The following is a 19,838-nucleotide window of genomic DNA, read 5'->3' as shown; positions in this document are numbered from 1 at the left end:
ATTTCCTTCCCTAAAGGACACAAGTGAACCAGATGGGTTTTATGACAATTGACAATGTTTCATGGTTAATGTTACTGAGACTAGCTTTCAATTCCAGATTTATTAATTAGTTGAGTTTAAATTTAAATTCATGTGATAAAGGAACATCTGTGATTATGGGTGACCTTAATCTGCATATAGATTGGGTAACTCCCCGTGTCTGTGTGGGTTTCCTCCGGGTGCTCCGGTTTCCTCCCACAGTCCAAAGATGTGCAGGTTAGGTGGATTGGCCATGTTAAGTGCTCTTAAGTGTCCAAAAAAAAAAGGTTAGGGTGGAGGTGTGGGCTTACGTAGGGTACACTTTCCAAGGGTGGTGCAGACTCGATGGATCGACTAGCCTCCTTGTGCACTGTAAATTCTATGATTCTCTGAAATTAGTCACAGTACAAGAGAGGATGAATTTCTGGAGTGTATACGGGATGGTTTTTTGGACCTGTATGTTGAGAAACCAACAAGGGAGCAGGCCATCTTGGACAATGAGAAAGGATTAGTTGGCAATCTAGTTGAGAAAGAACTCTTGGGGCTGAGTGCCCATAATATGGTAGAATTCTTTGTCAAGGTGAATAGAGAGGTAGCTGATTGTGAGACCAAGATCCTGAACCTCAATAAAGGTAATTATGATGGTATGAGACAAGAACTGGCTATGACGGACTGGGAAACATTACTGAAAGGAAGGATAGCGGACAGGCAATTTTTAAGGCATTCAAGGAACGAATAGGTGAACTCCAAAAGTTGTTTATTCCTATTTGGCACAGGAGTAGAATGGGAACTGTGGCCAAACCATGGCTTACAAGAGAAATTCGAGATTGAATCTGAAGAGGCGTACAAATTAGCAAGAAAAAGCAATAGACCTGAGGATTGAGAACAGTTTAAAATTCAACAAAGGCAGACCAAGGGATTGATTAAGAAGATGAAAATACAATTTGAAAGTAAACTAGTAGGGAACATAAAAACTGGTGATAAAAGGTTCCTTTAGGCATGTAAAGTGAAAAAGATGAATAAAAACCAATGTAGGCCCCTTACAGTCAGAAACGGGGGCATTCATTTTTAAAAAATAAATGTAAAAGGCCCAATTCTTTTCTTTTCCCCAAATTAAAGGGCAATTTAGTGTGGCCAATTCACCTACCCTGCACATCCTTTTGGGCTGTGGGGATGGGATCCACGCAGACATGTGGAGAATGTTCAAACTCCACATGGACAGTGACTCGGGGCCGGGAGCGAACCCAGGTCCTCGGCACCATGCCGCCCTCAGAACTGGGGCATTCATAACAGAGCAAAGAAATGGCAGAGGAACTAAGTTCGTACTTTGTTTCTGTCTTCACAAAGAAAAACATGAATAATGTAGCGGACGTTCTGAGTGAGGAGCTGAAGGAAATTAGTATTAGCAAAGAAATGGTTTGGGGGAAATTAATGGGATTGATGGCAGACAAACCTCCAGGGCCTTCTAATCTGCAACCTGGAGTACTTAAGGAAGTGGCCCGAGAAATAGTAGATCCATTGGTCGTCATTTTCCAAAATTCTTAGTACTCTGGAATTGTTCCTACAGATTGGACGGTAATGAAGCATCAAGCATCCAGTAGAGGGCAGTAGAGCGGAGCTGCTGATTGACTGTTGCGGGGGAAATTTGCATACGTCCATGTGCTCACCCTAACTTAAAGGTGTACCTGAGCAAGAGACCCTAGCTGTTCAAGTGAAGACAAGCATCCAGCAGAGGGCAGTAGAGCAGAGCTGCTCATTGGCTGTTGCGGGGGAAATTTGCATACGTCTGTGTGCTCACCCTAACTTGAAGGTGTACCTGAGCAAGAGACCCGAGCTGTTCATGTGAAGACAAGCATCCAGCAGAGAGCAGTAGAGCAGAGCTGCTGATTGGTTGTTGCGGGGGAAATTTGCAGCCGTCCATGTGCTCACCCTAACTTGAAGGTGTACCTGAGCAAGAGACCCTAGCTGTTCAAGTGAAGACAAGCATCCAGCAGAGGGCAGTAGAGCGGAGCTGCTGATTGGCTGTTGCAGGGGAAATTTGCATACGTCCGTGTGCTCACCCTAACTTGAAGGTGGTTTGTGGAGGAGCTGTTGTCAAGTGAAACTTAAACCCAAAACACTGCTTCAGTGTTTCCCTCCCTACCCCCTCCTCTAACCCCAAAAAAACAACCGCTGGAAAGATCAAGAGGGATGTTCGAGGCAGGTAGAAGTAGAAAGAAGTTGAACCGTGACGTCACAGCCTGCAGATAAGGGATTGGCTGGTGACTGGTAAGTAGTTTTTCTTTTAGTTTCCCTCAGGTGTTATCGTGCGGGGCGCAGAAGTTGCTGAGTGAGTGCTTGCTGAGAAGGGGAGTGAATAACAGGTAAGCTCTTTCTTTCTTTTTTTTATCGAGAGGGAATGGCAGGGAAGGTTGTGCAATGTGCCTCCTGCAGAATGTTTGAGGTGAGGGACGCCGTCAGTGTCCCTGCTGATTTCATCTGTGGGAAGTGCACCCATCTCCAGCTCCTCAGAAACTGCATGAGGGAACTGGAGCTGGAGGAACTTCGGATCATTCGGGAGGCAGAGGTGGTCACAGATAGAAGCTTCAGGGATGTGGTTACTCCAAAGAATAAAGATAGATGGGTGACGGTGAGAGGGGCTGGGAGGAAGCAGTCAGTACAGGGATCCCCTGTGGTCGTTCCCCTTAGTAACAAGTATACCGCTTTGGATACTGTTGGGGGGGGAGGGACGACTTACCAGGGGTAAGCCATGGGGTACATGTCTCTGGCACAGAGTCTGTCCCTGTTGCTCAGAAGGGAAGGGGGGAGAGGAGTAGAGCATTAGTCATTGGAGACTCCATAGTTAGGGTGATAGATAGGAGATTCTGTGGGAACGAGAGAGACTCGCGGTTGGTGTGTTGCCTCCCAGGTGCCAGGGTGCGTGATGTCTCGGATCGTGTTTTCGGGATCCTTAAGGGGGAGCAGCCCCAAGTCGTGGTCCACAGACGTACCAACGACATAGGTAGGAAAAGGGATAGGGATGTAAGGCAGGAATTCAGGGAGTTAGGGTGGAAACTTAGATCTAGGACAAATAGAGTTATTATCTCTCGGTTGTCACCCGTGTCACGTGATAGCGAGACGAGGAATAGGGAGAGAGAGGAGTTGAACACCTGGCTACAGGGATGGTGCAGGAGGGAGGGTTTCAGATTTCTGGATAATTGGGGCTCATTCTGGGGTCGGTGGGACCTCTACAAACGGGATGGTCTACACCTGGACCAGAGGGGTACCAATATCCTGGGGGGGAAATTTGCTAATGCTCTTCAGGAGGGTTTAAACTAGTTCAGCAGGGGCTTGGGAACCTGAATTGTAGCTCCAGTATACAGGAGGTTGAGAGTAGTGAGGTCATGAGTAAGGTTTCAAAGTTGCAGGAGTGTACCGGCAGGCAGGAAGGTGGTTTAACGTGTGTCTTCTTCAATGCCAGGAGCATCCGGAATAAGGTGGGTGAAGTTGTGGCATGAGTTGGTGCCTGGGACTTCGATGTTGTGGCCATTTCGAAGACATGGAGAGAGCAGGGACAGGAATGGTTGTTTCACGTGCCGGGGTTTAGATATTTCAGTAAGCTCAGGGAAGGAGGTAAAAGAGGGGGAGGGGTGGCATTGTTAGTCAAGGACAGTACTACGGTAGCAGAAAAGACGTTTGATGAGGACTCGTCTACTGAGGTAGTATGGGCTGAGGTTAGAAGCAGGAAAGGAGAGGTCACCCTGTTAGGAGTTTTCGAGAGGCGTCCGAAAAGTTCCAGAGATGTAGAGGAAAGGATTGCAAACATGATTCTGGATAGGAGCGAAAGCAATAGGGTAGTTCTTATGGGGGACTTTAACTTTCCAAATATTGACTGGAAACGCAATAGTTTGAGTACTTTAGATGGGTCCGTTTTTGTCCAATGTGTGCAGGAGGGTTTCCTGACACAGTATGTAGAAAGGCCAACGAGAGGCGAGGCCATATTGGATTTGGTACTGGGTAATGAACCAGGACAGGTGTTAGATATGGAGGTAGGTGAGCACTTTGGTGATAGTGACCACAATTCGACTACGTTTACTTTAGTGATGGAAAGGGATAGGTATATACCGCAGGGCAAGAGTCATATCTGGGGGAAAGGCAATTATGATGCGATGAGGCAAGACTTAGGATGCATCGGATGGAGAAGAAAACTGCAGGGGATGGGCACAATGGAAATGTGGAGCTTGTTCAAGGAACAGCTACTGCGTGTCCTTGATAGTATGTACCTGTCAGGCAGGAAGTGGTCGAGCAAGGGAACCGTGGTTTATTAAAGCAGTCGAAACACTTGTCAAGAGGAAGAAGGAGGCTTATGTAAAGATGAGACATGAAGGTCCAGTTAGGGCGCTCAAGAGTTACAAGTTAGCTAGGAAGGACCTAAAGAGAGAGCTAAGAAGAGCCAGAAGGGGACATGAGCAGGTAGGATCAAGGATAACCCTAAAGCTTTCTATAGATGTGTCAGGAATAAAGGAATGACTCGGGTAAGAGTAGGGCCAGTCAAGGACAGTAGTGGGAAGTTGTGCTTGGAGTCCGAGGAGATAGGAGAGGTGCTAAATGAATATTTTTCGTCAGTATTCACACAGGAAAAAGAGAATGTTGTCGAGGAGAATACTGAGATTCAGGATACTAGACTAGAAGGGCTTGAGGTTCATAAGGAGGAGGTGTTAGCAATTCTGGAAAGTGTAAATAGATAAAAATAGAGAAGTCTCCTGGGCCGGATGGGATTTATCCTAGGATTCTCTGGGAAGCTAGGGAGGAGATTGCTGAGCCTTTGGCTTTGATCTTTAAGTCATCTTTGTCTACAGGAATAGTGCCAGAAGACGTGAGGACAGCAAATGTTGTCCCCTTGTTCAAGAAGGGGAGTAGAGACAACCCCGGTAACTTTTGACCAGTGAGCCTTACTTCTGTTGTGGGCAAAATCTTGGAAAGGTTTATAAGAGATAGGATGTATAATCATCTGAAAAGGAATAATTTGATTAGAGATAGTCAACACGGTTTTGTGAAGGGTAGGTTGTGCCTCACAAACCTTATTGAGTTCTTTGAGAAGGTGACCAAACAGGTGGATGAGGGCAAAGCAGTTGATGTGGTGTATATGGATTTCAGTAAAGCGTTTGATAAGGTTCCCCATGGTAGACTACTATAGAAAATACAGAGGCATGGGATTCAGGGTGATTTAGCAGTTTGGATCAGAAATTGGCTAGCTGGAAGAAGACAAAGGGTGGTGGTTGATGGGAAATGTTCAGACTGGAGTCCAGTTACTAGTGGTGTACCACAAGGATCTGTTTTGGGGCCACTGCTGTTTGTCATTTTTATAAATGTCCTGGAGGAGGCCGTAGAAGGATGGTGAGTAAATTTGCAGATGACACTGAAGTCGGTGGAGTTGTGGACAGTGCGGAAGGGCGGAAGGATGTTATAAGTTACAGAGGGATATAGATAAGCTGCAGCGCTGGGCGGAGAGGTGGCAAATGGAATTTAATGCAGAAAAGTGTGAGATGATTCATTTTGGATGGAATAACAGGAAGACAGAGTACTGGGCTAATGGTAAGATTCTTGGCAGTGTGTATGAGCAGAGAGATCTCGGTGTCCATGTACATAGATCCCTGAAAGTTGCCGCCCAGGTTGAGAGGGTTGTTAAGAAGGCGTACGGTGTGTTAGCTTTTATTGGTTGAGGGATTGAGTTTCGGAGCCATGAGGTCATGTTGCAGTTGTACAAAACTCTGGTGCGGCCGTATTTGGAGTATTGCGTGCAATTCTGGTCGCCGCATTATAGGAAGGATGTGGAAGCATTGGAAAGGGTGCAGAGGAGATTTACCAGAATGTTGCCTGGTATGGAGGGAAGATCTTATGAGGAAAGGCTGAGGGACTTGAGGCTGTTTTCGTTAGAGAGAAGAAGGTTAAGAGGTGACTTAATTGAGGCATACAAGATGATCAGAGGATTGGATAGGGTGGACAGTGAGAGCCTTTTTCCTCGGATGGTGATGTCTAGCACGAGGGGACATAGCTTTAAATTGAGGGGAGATAAATATAAGACAGATGTCAGAGGTAGGTTCTTTACTCAGAGAGTAGTAAGGGCGTGGAATGCCCTGCCTGCAACAGTAGTGGACTCGCCAACACTACGGGCATTCAAATGGTCATTGGATAGACATATGGACGATAAGGGAATAGTGTAGATGGGCTTTAGAGTGGTTTCACTGGTCGGCGCAACATCGAGGGCCGAAGGGCCTGTACTGCACTGTAATGTTCTAGGAATGTAACCTTGCTATTCAAAAAGGGAACGAAAGACCAGTGAACCTAACATCGGTAGTAGGGAAGTTGCTGAAGTCAATTATGAAGGATTTCATAGCACAATATTTGGAAAGCAGTAGGTAATCAGACAAAGTCAGCATGGATTTACAAAAGAAAAATCATACTTGACAAATCTCCTCGAATTCTTTGAAGATGTAACTCGTAGAGAGTTGATCAGGGAGAACTGGTGGATGAGGTTTATTGAGGATTTCAGAAGGCTTTTGACAAGGTCTCACAAAGCAGATTAATATGTAAAGTTAAAGTGCATGGGTTTATGGGTAGTGTCATGAGATAGATAGAAAGATGGTTAGCACTCAGGAAGCAAAAGGTTGGGATAAATGGGTGTTTTTCTGGTTGGCACTGTTATGGGCCAGGGTTTAGAGAGCCCCAAAGCATATCATGGAGTTCACCTACCCTACAACTGTTTATCGATTTTGGTTACAATAAACACAAGGACCCGCCTTTCAGGTGTTATTCAACAGAGGTCTTAAAGCACTTTTAATCAAAAACAAGCTTTATTCTACGAATTTAGTTAACATTTTTAGAATCACACACATTTTTATCAACTACAAACATAAATATCCCAAACAGCGACAGTAATCTAGGTATCACCCTTAACAAATTCCCCCCTTCAGCTGTTCCAATAAACCAGAAAACCCTTTTCAAAGGTGTGGCCCAGCACACAGCACTCAAGACCTGGTATGGATGCTCTTGTTTCTTTTCCAAAATAGCAGATTTGAATTCCTACCAAAAAGCAATTATTTATTTTAAGTTGTCAAGTGATCTGGAAACAGCTTTAAAAATAAAGTTAGAGAGACACTACTTTTCCAACCTGTGCTGTACAAAACCAGGTCAAACTCAAAGCAAAAGTAAAACTCAGAGCCACAGCCCAGCTCCACCCACACAATGACGTCACTGAAGCCATGTGATAAGACAAAACCATTTCTTAAAGGGACACTCCCATGACAGCACACAGTGACGAGTGGGGTACCACACAGATATGTGCTAGGACCCCAACTGTTCACATTATATATTAATGATTTGGACAAGGGAACTAAATGTATTATTTCCAAATTTGCAGATGATACAAAGTTGGGTGGGAGGGTGAGATGTGAGGAGGATGCAGAGATGCTTCAGCAGGATTTGGGCAGGCTGAGTGACTGGGCAGATGCAGTATAATGTGGATAAATGTGAGATCCATTTCAGTAGCAAAAATGGGACGGCAGATTATTATTTGAATAGGTGTAAATTGAGAGTGATGGATACTCAGTGAGATCTTGGTATCCTCGTCCATCAGTCGCTGAAAGCAAGCACGCAGGTACAGCAGGCAGGAAAGAAGGCCTTCATAGTGAAAGGATTTCAATATAGGAATAGAGATGTTTTACTGCAATTGTATGGAGCATTCATGAGGCCACACCAGGATTATTGTGTGCAGTTTTGGGGTCCTTATCGGAGGAAGGATGTTCTTGCTATGGAGGGAGTGCAGCAAAGGTTTACCAGGCTGATTCCTGGGATGGCAGAACTGTCATATGAGGAGACTAAAATCGGTTACGAATATATTCATTGGAGTTTAGAAGAGTGAGAGGGGATCTCATAGAAACGCATAACATTCTAACAGGATTAGACAGGGTAGATTCAAAAAAAATGTTCCTGATGGTGGGAGAGTCCAGAACTAGGGGTCATAGTTTGAGGGTGAGGGGTAAACCTTTTGGGACTGAAGAGAGGAGAAATTCTTCACCTAGAGAGTGGTGAACCTGTGGAATTCGCTACCACAGAAAGTAGTTGAGGCTAAAACATTGTGTAATTTCAAGAAGGAGTTAGATATAGCTCTGAGGCTAAAGGGATCAAGGGATACAGGGGGGGTGGGGGGGGGGGGGAGGGGGAGGCAATCAGGGTATTGAACTTGATGATCAGCCTTAATCGTAATAAATGGCAGAGCAGGTTCAAAGGGCCGAATGGCCTCCTCCTGTTTCTATTTTCCATATCTCTATATTGTCATGATATTCAGGTACACATCATAGCACATACATACATACATACTGATGGACAGATCAACGGACCAATCAACACACACAACACGACAGCCAATCACAGGCAAGAGCATACACAGTACAAAACAGGGAACACAACACTTCCTGGGCACTCGAGCAGAAGACGGCTCAGGGCACAGAGCTCATTGCAGGCCACTATGACATCCACCATGTGCTGAGTGCCACCACAAGATAGAATTAGGAATAGGTCCACAGAATCAAGGGTCATGATCGAACCTCAGTAAACAGTTTACCAATGTGAATAGATGTTTGAAATAAAACTGCGTTGTACCATTCACAACCGTGTTGGTTCATCTGTGTGGCAGAGCACCCAACACTTCATCTATGTTCCCAGAACATTAGCTTGGACCTCTGGCTAGAGACATTCTCACTAAACCACTGTCTCCCCTTTAACAGTGGCCAGGCTGTTTGATTGCAGAGCCACCAATGAGGAGCCCATTCAAATATTTGTAGCCATGTAAAATGGCTGCGTTCCGATTAATCTGGCCAAAACCCAGTTTAAAACAGCTAACCCGAAAGACTGCTGGGAAAAGCAGCCAAGAAGACACAAGCAGGCAGCTGCAGACAGTTTTGCATATTCGGCTCTGGGAAGGTAGCCCAGATCGATACTCAGGGCTATCAACAGCCCATCAACCCAGGTATTCGCAGTTGCATTCAGGACTGTTTGCAGCCAATCTATTCAGACATCCACAGTTAAATCGGCTATCCCCGGGAACAATTGCAACATATTAGCAATTGAATACCGGGCCAGACCTGTCGGCGCCTGCAGTGGCCGAAACAAAGACAGGTGAGCGACCACCCCCCGATCGAGGAATCGCCTCACCATTGGACACATCGACCCCAGAGATTGGGGACAGAATCCAATCACTTGGGACTCAGGGTCAAGGGCCGCCCCAGGAGGCGGGAAGCCCCTGGGCCCTATAAAAGTGAGGGTCGAAGTTCAGATCTCTCGCTCTCTCTCATCTTCACCTGCTCGAGACCTTCGCAAGACCAGCCACCGGCAAGTGTAAGTTTGAATCCAACGATCGCTATCCGGTAGAGACACCTAGCCACCGACCTGTAGCAGTCTTTTGAATCCCGCGGGCCAGATTTGATTGGACAAGCCATTCGTTTCCCTGACCTGGTGGGCTCTTCCTAAGTTAAGTATTGGCCAGTAGTGATAGGTTTATTATATAAATAGTAGTATTAGGGTATTAATATTGCTTGTTGTATATAATAAATGACCGTTGTTTTAATCCTTACTAAGCGGTGTGCTGTATTATTAATCATAACCTGAGCTTGAACCACGTGGCGGTATCATAAAGATACCTGGCGACTCATGAGCAAAGGTGACATAGACAGAGCAAATAGACTAAAGCTAAAAAGAGCAACATATTGAAGCAGCCAGTGTTTCAGACAGATACTGCAACAATTTCCAATAAAATTCTGGACTTCTCAAGCAATCATGCTATCGTTCCTAAGTCAGTGAAGGTTACCAGGAGACAATATACAGATATGTATAATTAACGGAATATTTTATAATTTGAGTTCACATTGTCCAGTTATCCTATTGAATTTAGCATGGACTACACAATGCTTTTTGTTCTGAAAGGTTTTCCCTGAAGGCTCATGAGAGTTAAATAGTTTTCAAATTTCCTCCCTTGGCATACATCAGAGTTCCATCACACAGTTCATTCCCATCACCCCAAAGGTAATTCTCCTTGTATGAGGCTGACCAGTGAGTGAGGGAAGGTTAACTGGCCCAAGGTAAACATTATCAGGACAACTGACCCATAGTGAATATCAGGCAGAATTTCCCAGCATAAAAGAAGAGAGAACATTAGAGTCTACAATGGCCTGTATTCAACCAAGCCACACATGAATCTTCCAGCAGAGTGACTAGAACAGGAAGCCCAGGCGGATTTGTTTGTTGTAACCTATCAAATTCCAAGACTCATTGCAACATCTCAGGAGGCCTCAGGGTTGGCTGTGCCATTTCCTGATTCCAGATCAGTCCCACACAACATGGCACCCAGATAATTTTTTTAAAGAGTTAAAAGAAGCATTTTCTGACCTCATTCCCCAGAGTTAGCCTGTTACAGTCATCGGCCCCAGCTGCCCTGACTGATTGCTCATTGACATTTAGATACAGACTTGTTCACGGAGATGAGAGAACCGATTTTAGGTCTTCACTTACTCTCACTATTTGCTGTAGCCTTCTCTGCTGCCCGAATAGTTTCAGAGGTCAGTGGTGAATCTATAAGGTAACAAAACATAAAGATGAGATTCCATTTTTGAACTACTTCTAATTCCTGACTATCTAACATTAAACAGGTACTGTCCATCTACTAATTAATTTTCCACTAAACTAAAGTTCTTGCTGCCCATTTCACATGTTGCATTTGGGACATAACATCAGTGATTCTGCATGTCAAAAGTAAATCTAGTGCCTGTGAAATGTTTTGAAATGTCCAACAAATACAAATTAATTTTGTTGTGTTTGGTCCCTTGTACTTTAAGATGAACTCACCAAACACTTTGATCTGTCCAACCAAGATCCTTCTATTGTGTCACACACACTAGGATAGCAATCTGATACTCCATATATGGCGTCTTGCTGCTACTCCTCTGTTGCTTATGCATCTTTTTACCCTCTACCTCATATTCTTCTAGAGATGGCCAGATGAGCCTCTCTTTATAGACAGGTCCCCAGGACACATGACCTTGGTCTAGAGACCACATGGTGTGTCTGTACCGCCATCTTCTGGTTGGAGGTCTCACACCATCCAACTGTGATATGGCCCAAGCATATCACCACAAATTTTAGTTTAAAAAATCAGAAACTATTTTTTTTTAATGAACTAGGCATATCCTTCCAAGCCACAAGCCATCCTGACTGAGCAATATATTGCCGTTCCTTCACTGTCACTGGGTCAAAATCCAGGAACTCCCTCCCAAACAGCGCTGTGGATGGACCTACATCACATGGACTCCAGCGGTTTAAGAAGGCAGTTCACCACCACCTTCTCAAGGGCAATTAGGGTTGGGCAATAAACGCTGGCCTAGTCAACGATACCAACATCCCGTGAAGTAATTATGAAAAATCATGCATTTTCTTCTGACTCACAGGATATTGATACTAATGGTGTATCAATTGAAGACAGAAGAATGCTTGCATGTTTAGATGATGTTCTCCAGCTCTGACACTAATTTTTAAACAGTCCCATCGTTAGCACAGATGTTTAGCTGCTTAACTTTAAATAAGTGAATATTTTCTGAGGAGTTACTCAGGGGGCTCTGACAAGTCGGCACAGCCTCATGTATGCATGAACATAAAGGATCAAGGCAGCAATGGGGAAGCATAAATGAGTCAAGTGTTTCCTGGTTAAAACAGGCCAGGGGTTTGGGGTGGCACAGTTCTTAGCACTGCTGCCCCACAGCGCGAGGGACCCGGGTTCAATTCCGGCCTTGGGTAATGTCTGTGTGGAGCTTCCACGTTCTCCCCGTGTCTGGGTGGGTTTCCTCCGGGTGCTCCGGTTTTCTCCCACAGTCCAAAGATATTCAGGTCAGGTGAATTGGCCATGCTACATTATCCATTAGTGCCCAGGGATGTGCAGGTTAGCTGGGATTACGGGGATGGGCTTGGGGAGTGGGCCTAGGTGAGTGGATTTTTGGAGGGTCGGTGTGGACTCGATGGGCTGAATGGCCTCCTTCTGCACTGTAGGGATTCTATGGGTTTGGCATTTGATGGCTCAAGAATGAATCAGAATAGAAAGGTATGGATGTGTGGGCTGCCAAAGAGGATGTGATCAAATTTATCTGCAATGTCCTTGTTGGTTCAATGATCTCTCAATATTTAATGTCTAGGCTCCAGAATGTTTGTGGCAAATAGCTGCTCGGGGATATGGTCCCCAGAAGGAATCTATGAAGTGAGACTGGTCTATGCTTGCCGTGTGGAATGTTGTCCCAATGAAAGAGGAAATCACTCGTGATGCAGAAGACAGTGCTTTCTATATGTAATGTGGGCACAGCGCCAGCCATAGTACTCTCCCCTGGAACCCATTAGCATTACCATCCAACATCTCCTTCTCTGTCGATTCATGTGATAGACTCTTCTGCGATGTCTCATTCACAGTGTTCTGTGAGCTGTCAATGGGTAAGTCTACAGGAGCTGGAAGAAAGAGATGGAGGTAAAAACAGCACCTAGATTATCACCCCGTCATCACTAAAACCATCTATTTCACCTTCCTCACATAATCAGACCCCGCCCTGTATCTCACCTCATCTGCTGCTGAAACCATCATCCATGTCTCTGATACGCGACTATTCCAGGGCACATCTGGCTGATCGCCCACATTCTAACCTCCAAAGCTCTGCGGCTCCATGTCCCAACTCACATCAAATCTCTTTCACCCATTACCTCTCTACTCACTGACTTATACTAGTTGATATTCTCATCCTTATTTTCAAATCCCTCCATGATCTCACCTCTTCCTATCCTGTAACCTCATCCAATCCCACAACCCTCTGAGATATCTGAAATTTCAATCCCTCAAATCCTGGCCTCTTGAACATCCCGATTATAATCGCTCTACCATTGGCGGCCGTGCTTTCAGCTGCCTGGGCCCCAGACTCTGGAATTCTTTCCCTAAAGGTCGACACCTCACTCACCTCCTCAGAAACTCACTCTTTGTCCCAGCTTTTGGCCGTCTAACCCAATATGCTCTTGTGTGGCTCAGGGTCAGATTCTGTTTGATAACCTGTGAGGCAGGTTTGAGATGTTTTACTGTGTTAACGGTGTTTATTTTTTCATTTTAATTCCATCCAAAAGTGACAATGTGCACAATCTACCGGCCTCATCACACTCGACTCAGGATGCGATGAGGCCGGTAAATCTCACAAGAGGCCTCTCACGTGATTTACAAAATTCATTTTGCCTCACAAGATCTAAAGGGGTGTGATCCAGATTTACATATTCAACAGTTAGATTCACTTGAATATGTCTGCATCGAGTTACCCGAGGCGCAGGATCGAACGGCCTTACCTCGGTGACCTCCCCATGCTGCTATTTAGCACTGGTTTCCCAAACGTGGGCCAGACGTAGGGGCACTTGTGCGGGTCTCCCAGGCGATCGGGTCCTTGGGTGGTTGGGGTCTGGGCAGAGTGGTACCCTGGCACTCTCAATGCTACCTGGGCACCGTGGCACTGCCAGTCTGGCACCCTGGCAGTGCCACCCAGGTGCCACTCTTGAAATGCAAGGCGGTCCAGGTGGCACTGCCAGGGTGCCAGACTGGCAGTGCCACTGTGCCCGGGTGTCATCTTGCGCATGCTAGGGATTGGGCCTGGGGTGCCCTGCCCGTATGAGTTGGGGTGTGGGGGGCTGAAGGATTCCCTAATTGATAAGTTGGGGCATTGGGAGGTGTCCAGAGGCCACGGTGGGCAGTCAAGAGATCAGGGCACCATTTTAAAATGGCGCCCTGATCTCTTCCTGCACTGGCGAGCAGAGCTCGTTGGTGCAGAAAATGGATCTAAATGTGGCCTCAACGGGGCGTTCTTCGCCGAGGCCCAGAAAAGAAAGAGTCCCATTTAATAATGCCATTTTGAAAGGGTGCCCAGATCACTAAGTGAGCTTGTGGGTCACCCACATACCCCACCAATGGGCAATGTCACCCCCCCAGGCACATGGACACTACCCCATACCCCCAAAGTGAGGACACCCTGCAATGAGGACCCTGGGGGTCCGGCTCTTCAGCCCCCCCCACCCCAAAACCCCCTTATAGCACCCCCTTCCTTCCAGTACACCCACCCGTCACCCTCCTAACCTCCGGGGGGGGGGGCCCTATTTAACTGCCCTGCACATCCCTACCCTTCAAACCTCCCCTCCACCCTCCTTCCATGGGCATGGCCCCCCCTTGGGCCCTGACCCTTGGCAGTACCACCCTGGCACCCAAGCACCCTTGCACTGGCACCCTGGCACCCAGGCAATGCACCTGCCAGCTTGGCAGTGCCATTTGGGCACCTTGGCTGTGCCAGAGTTGCAGTGCCAAGGTGCCAGCTGGACAGTGCCAAGCTTCCCATGTTCCAGGGGGAGGGTCAAGGGACCACCCTGCACTGACCCTAACCACCCAGGGTTCTCTGATGACCCGGGAGACCCCCAGCTGGTCTCTTTCACCCCTCTCGCCGCAAGGTCACCATGGGCGAGACGTGGACAACGGAAAAGACCTCGGGTGGGGTTCTCCTGTCGCCAGGTAGGTTTCTCATCCAACACTTGACAATCAGATACATTGAACAGGTGTATTTACTGTATTTACTTCATTGATAACCTCTAAATGCAATAGAAAAAGTGAGTTTGTTTGTCTCAAGATTATGGGGATTAACTGAAGTTGTATGGCTGTAATTTAAAACCGTGTGGAAAAGACAGGTACACCTACCCTCAGTATCTGCTGCTGCCTTTTCTGTTGTTTCCACAAACTCAGCCTCCAGCTCAGTATCTATAAAGTAACAGAAGTCAGAAAGGCAAAATATTACAATCATACATGCCAACGCTTCCAAATTTGTCACAGGAGATGCTAAACTCTGCCTAATTCAGCTTTGCCCGTGATCACGCGAGCGATCTCTGAAGTCGCGGCATGTTTCTGCTGCTGATACCTGTATTGGGATTGGGGTCGCTGACTCTCTGCTGATTTGTGACCTGTTTGCAAAGAGCAGCTCCACAAGGTCCCATAGTTGCTGCTGGCTCATTTTCAACATTGAACTCAGACCACGACTGTTTCCTTCAGCACTCAACACTTTTAAATAACTATCCGGCAAACGTTAAAGGTCCAACAGACACTAATTTTAAGCAATGCAGAATTAGAATGATCACATATGCCTGTGTAAAATTCAATCTCATGTTTTGGTTTAAAATTTTGCAATTTTTCAAAATACATCATATAAAAGTCAACCTTAGTTTGTCAGGGATCCCAGGCTACTGGCCATTCCACTGAATCCCCTTCCCTGCTACCCCAGAGACCCCTTCAATGGGAAATGATGGCAGGTTAAAGGTGTAGGGCGGGATTCTCAGGCCATGCCCAGCGGCGACCGGAGTAACCCGCCCAAGATCAATGGACTTTTCCATTGTCCACGTCTCGCCCGTGACGATCTTGCCGTGGGCAGGCTGGAAGAATCCAGCCCGTAGTCCAGGAAACGGCTAGTGTTGACCTGCTTGTCCGCTTGGAGCTGCTAACATAGCCATGACAGACATGCCTGGCTCAATGTGCTCCCTGAGGAGCCACAACCAAACAGGCTACCAATCTCACCCCTGTCACACCCAGGCTCGGAACTGCAGAGTTCCAATTTCCCGGCCGTGGCAAACCGGACTGCGGCAGGATATATCCATCGGTAATGGCAACATTCCCAGGGGCAGCTGGCGAATTGGGGGACTCAGTTACATAGCCAATCCATGCACAGGATGTAGTGTGGATCCTAATCGAGCATGCAAGCAAACTCCTCGAAAACGTTACCTGTCAAAATGTTGGGTGCGATTCAGCGACCCATTCACGCGGCGTCGATCCGAGCACAACAGGTGAATCGCGTGCAAGTCCCACATCAGTCTCCACACTAAGCCAATTGCTGGTTACCTGACTCACTCTGGGTGAGATCCAGATCTGAATATTTAAATGAGCCTTACGCCTGGGACTCAACGGCCGCACATGGGAGACCTTGCCAGGGCGCCATTTAATATTGGTCCACAAACCATGGACCAGGCATGACAGCACCTTGGAGCATCTCCCAGGCCATTGGATACCTCCAGGTGGCTGGGGACAGGGAGGTGTAGCACCCTTGCACTCTCCCTGGCATCTTGGCACTGCCAACCTGGCACTCTGACAGGGTGCATGGGGCAGTGGCACGGTGGCAGTGTCAGTGTACCCAGGTTGGCACTGTCGGGATCTGGCCCGGGGGGGGCTTGCCAAGTAGGGGGGGGGGGTGTTCCCAGGAGTGCTGGGTAGGGGGCTGCAGGGAGTTGGGGAGATTGGGGCTGCTTTTCCAAAATGGCACCTTGATCTACAAGGAGCTTTTCCTGCTGGTTAGCTCACCATAGGAAATCCCTCTTGGCGGACAGAAACTCCCCGCGGCCCAAAAAAAGGCAAAGTGCCTTTGGATAGTGGGCTGTTTCTCAGTGCTGCAGCCACCGAGAAACACCCCGCTAAACGTGCCGTTCAGTGGACTTTAACCTGAATGTGCTGAATCGTGCCTGTTAACTCGAACCTTTTGCCCAAAGAATTGGCCTCAAAAAGTTCTCTTTTACATGGTATATATGGTACTAAATAATTTAGACATTTTCTTCAACCCAACCTTTGCATTAATTATGCAGAGTATGAGAGCACATATTATGTTCACATTAAGTAAATTCCAAAGCATGGTCATTTCATTTGAATTTCCCTCTGTTTTATCACTTTCTCTTTGATTCATAAGTGTATGATTGAGGACATTTGCAAATCAATAACCGCAAGGCTGGAGGTCCTATAAATAATACTGGAGAAGGGGGTTAAGGAGAGGGAGGGGAGGTGCAGATGGGGAGGGTGATGAAAGAGGGGGAGATGAAGGTGAAGGAGGGATGGGGTGTGAAGGAGGGGGAGATGATGGCATGAAGGAGGGGGAGATGTGGTTGGAAGAGGGGGAGATGAGGAGTGAAGGAGAGGAAGATGGAGGATGAAGGGGGAGGTAGAGGTGAAGGAGGGGGAAATGAGGGGTGAAGGAGAGGAAGATGGAGGGTGAAGGGGGAGATAGAGGTGGAGGAGGGGGAGATGAGGGGTGAAGGAGAGGAAGATGGAGGGTGAAGGAGGGGGAGGGTTGTGAAGGAAGGTGGAGAGGGGTGTGAAGGAGGGAGGAGGGGGGGCGAAAGAGGCGGAAGAGGTGGTGCCAGCCAATCAGAAGCCAGCAGCTCTCCATTGTTCATCAGTGCCACCAGAAACTGAGGCAGCTGTCTGTAATGCACCCTTCAGAGGTCCAGGATCAACGAGGGACCCAGGCCAAAGGTGAGTGAGGACATTTTGAGGAGGAAGAAGGGGGATTAGGTGCAAGGGCAGAGGGTGGCACTCAGTGGGTCCCTCCCAGGAGGGTGTTCGTAAACCCGACAGGAGGCACAGGAAACCCATGTGAATTTGGGAGAATCCTTGAGCTGCCATTAAATCCCAGTGGGCTCAGGGACAATGACTTTAAGTGGCTCATTAATGAGCCTAATTAGGCATGAGTAGGTTCCCCATGTTAGCCCATTCCTGCCGCTGACTAAATGGGGGTCAGTTTTTCAGCCAGTGTGCCTGATAGCCACCTAGCCCCCCACCCCCCCAGAGGCAGCTCTATTAAATCCAGCCCAATGTCACAAGACATCATTAGACTAGTTAGCAGTATGTTTTACAGCATCGATATTGGGCAAGATTCTCCGTTCCTGAGGTTAAGATTTGATGCCTAGGCAGGATTCGTGGGCTTCCACGACAACAAAACTAGCACCACACCTGGACCAATTCAGTGACGGTTAAGGGGCTAGCACTGGCGCCACGTGGAACACAACTGATTGCAATGGAAAACGGTGTCGGATTCGCCAAGACCGTGATTGATACTCAGGAGGCTGACAAGCTGCAGCCACATGTACACACTTCACTCCCCCCAGTCACTCATCCCATCCAACAAGATGGCAGTGGTTGCCCTGGAGCACGCCCATCCTGCTGATGGGTTGGCTGGGGCCAGAGAGCACCTAGGGGGAGAGACACCCATACAACCCGTGGTCCTAAGTTCACAGCGGGCAGTCAGCAGCGTGCGCAGCTGCATGGCTACCTTGCCGGCTGCGGCTATGGTGCTCCGTGCCCGTCCACCCTGACCCTACAGCCCACCTCCTGGCCACCCCCCCACGCTCCTCCCCCCGACCCCTGGCAGGAGCCCCTCTGGCCAGCGGAACAACTGTCAGCACAATATGGCCATGTTGGACACGCTTCCTACCCCTCTCTCTCCCTCAGCAGCCACGACGCCTGTGTCACGATTTTTAAAACCACACATGAACCGCGCCATCGGGAATTTGCCCCAGTGGAGGCGGAGCATCGCGGAGACCCCAGAGAATACCGGGTCAGGCCCACTAATGATATGCCAACGGCGTTTACTGTACGTGCGTTCTAGAATGCATTGACGCTGCCGTCGAAGCACTGGAAAATTTCAATTTGGCGTGAAACCGGTGTTAGCCTCGATTTTGGCAGCAAAACCAATTCTCCGCCCAATCACGTTTCCCGATTCCATCGTCAGCCACATGATCCCCCTCATTGAATATTCATACCTCGCCGATGTGACGTCACGTCGGTAAGGTTTTTAACAGCTATATAAAAATGGGAATCAGTCAAAGGGAATCCAATGAGGGCACCAAGGTAAGTATAACCACAGGAGGGGAAGGGGTGACATGCCCCTTTGGGGCTGTGCCAGTGCAGGTTGGTACTGTCCCCTGGCAGAGTGCCCCTATGCATCCATGGTGAGGGGGTGGGAGAGCCCTCGATACGTCTGTGGTGTATAGCGGGGAAGGGGTTGTTACTGCAATGCTTATTCACACATACCTTCAGGCTCATCTCTGGATTCTGGGCTCATCACTTTCTCCAAGTCTGGTTCAATACCTACAAGTACAGCAGATAAATGACAGCAGCAATAAAGATCTTAGAATGCTTACAGCACGTAAGTACACCACTCAGCCTTCTGTGTCCATGCTTGCCCTCTGGCTTGTGTGGGGTAAAGATACCTGATTGAATCACCTCACCAGAGTTCCCGGCGGCAGGACGGGGACAAGTCATGCAAAACGCCATAGACAACGACGGGACCGGAAGATCCCGTCGGCAATCAATAGCGTGCTGTCTCCGTCGCTGGAAAATACGCTGTGGGGACCAGAAAATCCCACCCTCAGTTTTGGATTCAAATCTAAATGGTGAGGATTCTGTGTTAAATAGGTTTAGGTTCAACTGAGTTCCACACAGGTGTGGACACACAGCACAAAACTGTCTCCAACTTTCCAAAATTGGAATCGAATATTAACTCTCCTGCAAGGAATAATGGGCTCAACGTCTTATGAGATGGATGAATGTCAAATTGGTGCAATGATGGTGCTGAGACTGGAGCTTCGAGATTGCTGAGACAGACAAGAGGGCGCATGGCCCTGTGTCGAAGCATCCAGTCACAGGGATTTTTAACATGGTGCTGCAGCTAAATAAGAAACACTGAAATCAATCACTTTGATGGACACACAATCCACACTAAAGATTAACTGCACTTTGCAATCAGTTCTACTCCAATTCTTTGCAGGGGTTCCATAGTCGGTGCATCGATCAAAGAAAAGACAAAAAACTGAGAGTTCCCCTCGAAATGGGGAAAAGCGTCTGAGGAGGAAACAATTGTATATAAATTGCTGCCAAGTCCGGAAGTGTCTGAGTAGCAGGATCATGAAATATCAGGCACTTGATAAAG

The 19,838-nt window shown here is 47.6% G+C and overlaps 1 protein-coding gene across 6 annotated transcripts in view; it reads right to left on the bottom strand.

Annotated features, from left to right (window-relative positions):
• nme9 (NME/NM23 family member 9) overlaps positions 1-19,838 on the bottom strand; it is a 126,332-nt gene that overhangs the window by 5,129 nt on the left and 101,365 nt on the right. For all 6 annotated transcript variants that reach the window (XM_072480736.1, XM_072480781.1, XM_072480745.1 and 3 more), the window contains 4 exons: positions 18,941-18,997; positions 14,798-14,857; positions 12,439-12,537; positions 10,564-10,623 (listed from right to left, as the gene is read on the bottom strand). In XM_072480736.1, coding sequence (XP_072336837.1) covers positions 10,564-10,623; positions 12,439-12,537; positions 14,798-14,857; positions 18,941-18,997 — 276 coding nt within the window. The remainder of the gene's footprint in view (positions 1-10,563; positions 10,624-12,438; positions 12,538-14,797; positions 14,858-18,940; positions 18,998-19,838) is intronic.

Source organism: Scyliorhinus torazame, chromosome 2 (genome assembly GCF_047496885.1).
Source record: "Scyliorhinus torazame isolate Kashiwa2021f chromosome 2, sScyTor2.1, whole genome shotgun sequence".
In the NCBI taxonomy this organism is placed as follows: Eukaryota; Metazoa; Chordata; class Chondrichthyes; order Carcharhiniformes; family Scyliorhinidae; genus Scyliorhinus; species Scyliorhinus torazame.
This window is presented reverse-complemented; position numbering and strand designations above follow the sequence as displayed.